Below are 7,958 nucleotides of genomic sequence, written 5' to 3' on the forward strand. Positions count from 1 at the left end.
GTGCTCTTTCCTGCCAAGGCAGGGGGTCGGACTAGATGATCTACCTAGGTCCCTTCCGACTCTAGCTACTATGAAACTATGAAACTATGAAACAGACAATGGGGTGGCAGAACAATGGGGTAAGGGGGTTCACGTATCTGCCTGCCACAGTACAGCTTGGATAACGTTTTACAGAGAGGGTTTAAGTGTGGGATTGTTCTCTTAACCTGGATGATTACTAAAAATGCTGGGTGCTTTCCTCTTTGGTCTGTCACCTCCCCCATGTTTAAGGGATCCATGCAGAAGACTCTCTCATGATGTTTCAGCTCAAAATCTCTGGTGCGTTCTGATAGAGGCAGAGAACATGAATTACGAGTGGTTTGCTACTTAGGCCACTGGCAAACATTTGTCTTCAGGTGCAATGGGATCTGATCCCCAACCCCCAAAATTGTGCCTTTGACCAGGCCACACATGCATGGCAAGAGGCACAATTTTGGGATAGGGTACGATTAGGATTTGTTCCCCAGCTTGCCAGTGCAGGGGCAGCCCAGGACCATGGTCCCAGGCTCACCCTGCACCAGCAAGTTGAAAGCCAGTGCCCAACAATTAGCTGGTTGTTTGCTGGCTCTGGGATTGCAGCAGGGCTTGAATCAGCCCTGGTGTGGCCCCTTAGCTGGTGAATAGCTGTTCATCACCAGGACTGGGATCCTACTGGGCTTCAGAGTGGCCCTTGTGGGGTCCCCAAATCAGCCAATGACTCTCTGGTGGTTCTGGGGACTGCACTGGGGGTGGTTTGACCACCAAACTGGTCAATAATCATCTGATTTTCTGCCTGCTCAGGGACAGCACTAGGGCTGATTTGAACCCCAATGCAGTCCCAATCTAGCTGAAGGTCAGCTGATTTTTTTCCTGGCTCCAGGGAGCACACTAGAAACAATTTGAGCTTTGGTGCAGTCCCAGATCCAGCAGACAATTGATTGTACCATTACTTGCCTGAACATGTGACTGGGTTACTATTTAAAGCATAATTAACAAACTAACTGCATCTTAAGTGTAGCATCTGCCAGGGGCCCCCTGACAGAGAAGCCAAGCAGGCTTACAAAAAAAAGAGCAAACTAGCTACTGTACTCTGCTTCAGTTCCATCCAAAAACTGTTTCTGCAGTACGGCAGATGCCCAGCTTGCTTTATTACAGCACACTACAACCCTAGAAAAGACAGAAGCTGATGAATGATATTATAGCACCCCACAAATTACAAAGCAGTGAATAACTTCAGGAATTCTTCAGTTCTGCAGTTTTATTTAAGCTTGCAATTTCTAATGTCATCATACTATCCAGTGCTGCCTTTCGGGGCCTACTGAAGATTTCTTTGGTGCCACAGATTTGTTTATCCAAAAAAGTATAAAAAGCAGCTGATTCATGTTCACTGAACTAACAGTTTTTAAATCTGTTACATAAATTTCTTTTCACAAATTACTTGAGAACTAGGATTAGGAGATATTTAACCCAAAACTTTACATGACCTTTGTAGACGTACAGCTAATTCTCTACTCAACTATTTTTCTTAAAATGGCTATTAATTATAAACAGATTTTAACCTATATTTGCTATGGAAACAAGATAAAGTGAAAATATACTGAAGACTTTAAAAGAATGATGATGCGATTTTCACAATTAAAATTCTATTAAAAATAAAAGCCTAGTGCCACAAAAATTAACTACAAAAATGACAACATTTCAATTACAGAAGTCACACAGATAGTGCTATACAGTAATGCACATTTACATGCCTAGGAGTGTCGATTGCTTAACTAAAGTTGTTCAATGTTAACGTCATATACAAACACTTTCAATTTAAATTTTCAAAGTTATATCAGATCCAAAGAAAAAACCCTTTACATTCTCAATGACAAACTGAATGGATGTCATACAATAATTAAAGTTATACATATTTTAAGAAAGAATACCGCAATACATACATATACATATATTTACCTATCCCAGGGAACAGATGTCTCAAATGATTCTCCTATTATATAGTAATCCAGGCCCAGATCCTATTAAAGCAGAAAAAAAAGGAGAGGCCAATGGATTAGTGTCCGGACATAAACCCAGAGATCTAATTTAGTTTAGGTATCTGATAGTTATAAACAATGCATAAGAGCCAAGTTTATTTTCTGCATGTGAAAATAATGCTATTTACATGTATCCACTTTCCATTTGTCAAAATAAAATCAACTAGATTTTGTACTGGGATTCAATTAAGGTTTTAAATATTTGGAACGGCACTACATGGGATTAGTATGGAGGTTTTTAAGACTTGGCTAGACAATGCCTTGTCTGGGATGATATAGTTGAGGATGGTCCTGCTTTGAGTAGGAGATAGGACTAGACCTCCTGAGGTCCCTTCCCAACCTAATTTTCTAGGATTCTATGAGCAAAGCATTTCACTTGAAGCAAACAGTACCAAATTGAGTCCAGATATTATTTGAGAGAAAGTTGCTGCCATCTGAGTTCCTTGGTGACCCGTGTTAAATTAGTAATCTTGTTCCTACTCCTTAATGAACAGGTATATTCCAAGAGTAATGACTACAAAAATGAACAACTCTGTTGGCCATCTCAGAGGGGGCCATTAAATACAACCAACTTCTCAGGCTTAGAGATGTTTTTTTTTTTTTCCAAATCACACCCTCAGAAAAAGAAAAATGCCAAAACCTACAAATATAAGTGGTTACAGGACTTCAGTTGCCAAGATTATGCAGCCAGTGTGTTTTAACAAGTGTTTCTCAACTTGTGGGTCGCAAGAATATTTAAAAGGGTCGCAAGCAAGTCCCAGAATAATGCAGGAAAGATGGGAACATGGGTTACCCCAGCCTGCAGTGAACTGCTTGGGGGAACTGGAGGCAGTGGGTGCACCTGTGTCTGAATGCACACATGCACATAACCAGGTAGGGTATGGGAGCAGCCCCAGAAGTTGGATGCAGGTAAGTGTATGGGGAGTGGGGATTAGAGGACCAGGGCTCAGGGACTATCTGGGGGGGTGGGGGGGGGCAGATGTATGTGTGCGTGGGTGTGGAGGGGATGGATGGGTGTGTGATGGAGGGCAAGTGCCTGCTGGCACTGGGGGAAGGTGGCCAGGTGTTGAGGCTGCATCAGGGCAGGTGTGGGGGGAAGGAGTCTGCCCCTCCAGTGGGGTCAGAGGGCAACTGGAAGCTGCGTGGCTTGGCTGGTGGCACCATGGCTGATGCCCGTACTCGCAGGGGCTGGGTGGCTGGAGACACTGCTTGGGGGGTGGGAGGCACCATAACCAGGCTACCTGGCATGGTGTGGTAGCCCCAGCTGCTACAGGTCTCCCCCCTCCTCATCCATCCAGTTTGCACTGGGGCTGGACTCACTTTGTTGCTGCCTGCATAAGCCAGAGCTCCTGCAGCCACCACGCTCTAGCTTGAGCTGGAGAGGGGCAGCTGAGGCTCCCCTCTGGTAGGTCTGTGGAGAAAGGGGGCTGAATGTTGGGACTGAGGGGCACCAGCATGGCCTGGGGTGGTTGGGGACTGTGGCTGGGAAGTGAGGGCACTAGCAAAGCCAGGGGGCTGCGGGTGGAGAGTGAGGGGCAGCCAGAGGGCTGTGGGTCAGGACTGGCCATCAATGCTCACAAATGGGTCTTGGTACAAAATGTCAAGAACCACTGTTTTAACAGCATCATATTTATATAAATGTTAAAAAAAATATCTAGATATACATTTAGCAGTGACATAAGCAGTTTCATATAAGAAGTTATATCTTCAGTGTCACCAGATAGCATTCTTTTGTGATGTTATTTTGGTTTCAGGAACATTGCAAGTTTCGGAAGTGTTAATCAAATGTACTGAGTACAGTGGAGTCGCATCATATGCACATTTAACTTACGCGAATTCATCATACGCGTATGCCCCGGAGTGCTGATTGTTTCGATTCAGCCTGCAGTGCTGTGCATGGGGCCAAGCAGCTACACTGGGAGCAGCCCTGCTGGGAAGCTGTGCATGCTGGCCGGGCGGGAATTTAGTGCAAGCTGCCCTGGGCGGGAAGGAAGGACTGTACCACTGGATGGGGGAGGCAGTGGACTGTACCACTGGGCAAGCCCAAGGGTAATTTTGACTATATGCAATTTTTGCCTTACGCGCTGACTTTAGAACCTAACCCCTGTGTAAGATGCGACTCCACTGTACTGTTACTGAACTTTCAAAAAGTACTTTTCAGATCTTTACAAATTAAAGCAGTAGCATCAGTCTTTCAGGACTGGAGCATAACAGGTTTAAACAGTGCAGCTAATTACACAATCATGATCAGTCTCCTGAAAGTGACTTCATTTAAAAAAAAATAGTTAAAACTAAAAATTTGACCAGTAAACTCAAATGCGAAAAAATCCTATACAGTAAAATGATTTATAGATAGTATCTGAATAATGAAAGAACCATACTATATGAGACCAACCAACACAGGAAACAGAAGTAACTTCTGGTAATAAACTTAGAGACAAACTACCACACAACTAAGATATTTGAATTTTAAAACCTTAATTTTCAGAAATCCATGAAGATCTCTGAAAAATAAGCATAATCAATTCTTCAAATCAAATAACACCTTTTGTTTTTTTAATATTCTGCACTTGAGATTGAGTGCCCACTAGAAAAATGTGGAAACAAGTATGAATTCTTAATTGTCATTTGAGTTGTACAAAAAATTGGGATCAAGACTAAAAAAAAAAAAAAAAAAAAAAAGAGTATTTTTTCCTCTTCCAAACTAGGAAAGACAGCAACAAACTGAAGGTAGAAATAAGATTGAGCAATGTTACAGCAGAATCAGATTAATGTTATATATAGCAGGATCATATTAAAAGTAAGTCACGAGTTGGCAAGAAACATAGTTTCTAAGTCATCACTGGATACTAACTAATTCAGAGAGGCATAAGCTTTTGTAGGCAACAGGGCACTTCAAAGTATGAAAGCTTATACCTCTCTGAACCTGTCAGTCCCTAAGGTACCACCTTGCCTTGCTTTCTGCTAGATGCAAGGCTAACACAACTATTTCTTTCCAATGATGGCTTGAGCCAATGGAAGCATGGGGAGGGAGGGAAAGAAAACAAGTAGGCCAACCTAAAAGAAGGATCTAAACAGAAGGGAAAGAAAATACTAAGGCAGGGAGGAATAAAGGAAATAGCAAGCACTACAGATTAACAGTAAAAGGAATGTCTAAGTCTTGGTTTAAAACATGGTGTTAAAGTCCATAAACACCCTGAACAAGTCGTTGTCAGCCCGTCTGCCACAAAGTAAAAAAAGGAATGGAAAACAACTTCACTACTGGAATTTTATAAAACAGGATTAAGACTGCAAATGATTAAAGAATTTTACAGAAGAGAAAACTAGAGAAAATCTTGAAAAAGGAAGGTAGACAGGAAATGAAAAATGGCAAAAGTAGTGAATGCACAGACAGAACAGCAACGTGAAAACAAATCTGATAAAGTTACGTTTCCCATATAAACAATATCATTCACATGTCCACCTAAGACAGGATAAATTAACAAATGAAGTAAAATGCTGAGTAAGTAGACTGGGTTCATATTGATGCAGGTGTGCATTAAGTATCTGATGTACATTATGTACAGCATACCAAAAATATCAAGGTCTGGTGCTGCAGAAGGCAGGATGTTACAAATGGAAATTCATGTTACACTATAAAATAACATCTGCATCAAGGTCAAATAGCAAAACCATATAATTAGTCAAACAGGTTGCTTGCAGATGTTAAAAAAACCCAAACCTGTGCTTTACTGAAAGCACCAGTGCGTTACTTTTACCTGGCTCCAGGATGTCTGTATAGATCGAGTGCTTCAGCAGGGCTTTTTGGTGATTTTCTCTAATAGCAGATTCAATCAGCTATTAGATAAAAGCGACAAAAAGGGCTCGATGAAGTGCCTGACTATATAGATGTTGGGCGAAGTGGGTCCAACTAACATGGTGCCTCTTCTGGGGATGTGCTGGGCTTGGTGTGGGGCCACATAGAGTTTAAAGTAAAGCACTATTTGTTTTTGCTTTTTTAAGTCCACAAGCAGCCATAATTACACTCACATTCCTAAAACACCTACTACTGAAATTCTTGCATAGAATTTGCAAACTATTTTGCATGCAGATAGAAACTACAGGTAATTGTGAAAGGAAAACAAATTCCAGAAACATTTGAAAAGTTTCTGAAACAAATCTTCCTATTAGGTCTTTGACAGAACTGTAACAGAATTATTGAGACAGTATTCAAAAATCTTGTCCTGTGTGGAGAAACACATCTACAAATGACAAACACAGCTATGCATGTGTATGCAAGGACAGAAAAAGGTTCAACATATTGAGCTATTAGAAATCTTCATACCAAGACAGAATTATAAACTAGCCATCAGTCTTTAAAGATGGGGCATCCACTGTCTGCTGAACACAACAGTTATTGGGTTTCTCTCCTGGCTTATTAGAAGTTCTCTGCACTATATATGAAAAATGACTTCCAGTCTTGTGCTTACACTATAGTTTTACAGAAGCCAGAACTTCAATTCCTGACAAGCACCCTCTTGCTCTACAGTGACTCCTAGAGACAAACAAGGAGTGGAAATAATAAGCTACATAATAAGCTACAGGTCTTGCTGGACAGAGCTGGAAGGGTGAAATTAGAAAAGTTTATGAAGAGATAGTATCAGAGATGGGGTAGGCTGCATCTGCACTGTAGAAGTGACTGCTAGAACTAGGGAGGGTTGATAGAGGACTGGGAAGACTTAGAGAGATTTGAAGTAGCAGTAAGCCCACCTAATTTCCCAGTTCTGGGACTGGATAACAAGATTACAACGAACTAGTTAAAATTTTGGTGCAACAAGACTACAGGAAGGAAAGAATGTAGATATACTACATATTGCCTGACTCGCAATTAACAGTCTGATTGGTTAGCAAATATATGATCAGAATTTTGCATGATGGATACAAAATTAATTTAATTATTACCCACATATGTATAAAAAGATGTACAGTTTAGGAAGACTCTGGAACCACGTACCATTCCACCTGTTCCTTTGGTCAGCCAGCCTGATTACCAGGGATCCGGGTTTTCCATTTCCCATGGAAAAACAGGGATAACCCAACGATTTCCCTTTTTTCCAAGAGCTGTTTGAAAAAGGGGCAAGGAAACCCCCAACCCTCCTCAGAGGGGAAGGGAGAGGGGGAAGGGCGGGGTCCAATGCTCGCACTTACCTGAGGCTACTTCAGGCTCACTCTTCTTGCTGGAGGCAAGTGGGGCTTGGGAGTTGTGGGGCAGGACTGGGGGGGTGGAGGAAGCTGGCTAGGGGCTGAGGAAGTGGGAAGGTTTGCAGCCAGCCAGCCTCTCCGGCCAGGAGGCGGCTTACAGCCTCCCTGCTCCCGGCCAGCTGCAACCACCCCATCACTGCAGGAGTGCCCAAGCTGGCTTGGAGCTGAGGGAGCAGGGAGATTTGTACCCAGGTACTCCGGCCAGGGAAGGGGTTGCAGCCGGCCCCCTCCTAGCCAGAGTGCTCAGCCAGCTGCAACCCCCCACTCCCCGATCCCTCAGCTGCTACCCAGCTTGGGTATTCTCCAGCCAGGTGGTGGGGTTTGCGGCACTCCAGACGGAGACTGCAAACCCACCCTCCCCTCCAAGCCAGAGTGCCTGGCTGGCTACAAACCCTGGGTTACAAATGCTGCACTCCCCACACTGCTGCCCTCTCCCAGGCCCTCTGGAGCACAGTGTGTGCGACTGGCATGGCAGGGCACAGCAGGGTCACACACAGAAAAGTTGCTTGCTCTTGCAAGCTCATGCTGCTGTTAGAAATATTATTAAAAATGCATTATCAATAGCAGATTTAGAAAAAAAACACAGCTGCTAGCCTTCCTCCTCTCCTAATGGGAGAGGGAAGGGGGGGTTGGAAACTGAGGGGAAAACTACCAAAGGCCCTT

General features: G+C 43.3%; 1 protein-coding gene across 1 annotated transcript in view; it reads right to left on the bottom strand.

The window, feature by feature from the left end:
- Nucleotides 1-7,958, bottom strand: part of AGPS (alkylglycerone phosphate synthase) — a 129,096-nt gene that overhangs the window by 35,566 nt on the left and 85,572 nt on the right. The window contains exon 16 of the mRNA XM_019554267.1: nucleotides 1,975-2,036. Within this exon, the coding sequence (XP_019409812.1) occupies nucleotides 1,975-2,036 (62 nt within the window). The remainder of the gene's footprint in view (nucleotides 1-1,974; nucleotides 2,037-7,958) is intronic.

Source organism: Crocodylus porosus, unplaced genomic scaffold (genome assembly GCF_001723895.1).
Source record: "Crocodylus porosus isolate Cpor-Errol unplaced genomic scaffold, CroPor_comp1, whole genome shotgun sequence".
Classification (NCBI taxonomy): domain Eukaryota; kingdom Metazoa; phylum Chordata; order Crocodylia; family Crocodylidae; genus Crocodylus; species Crocodylus porosus.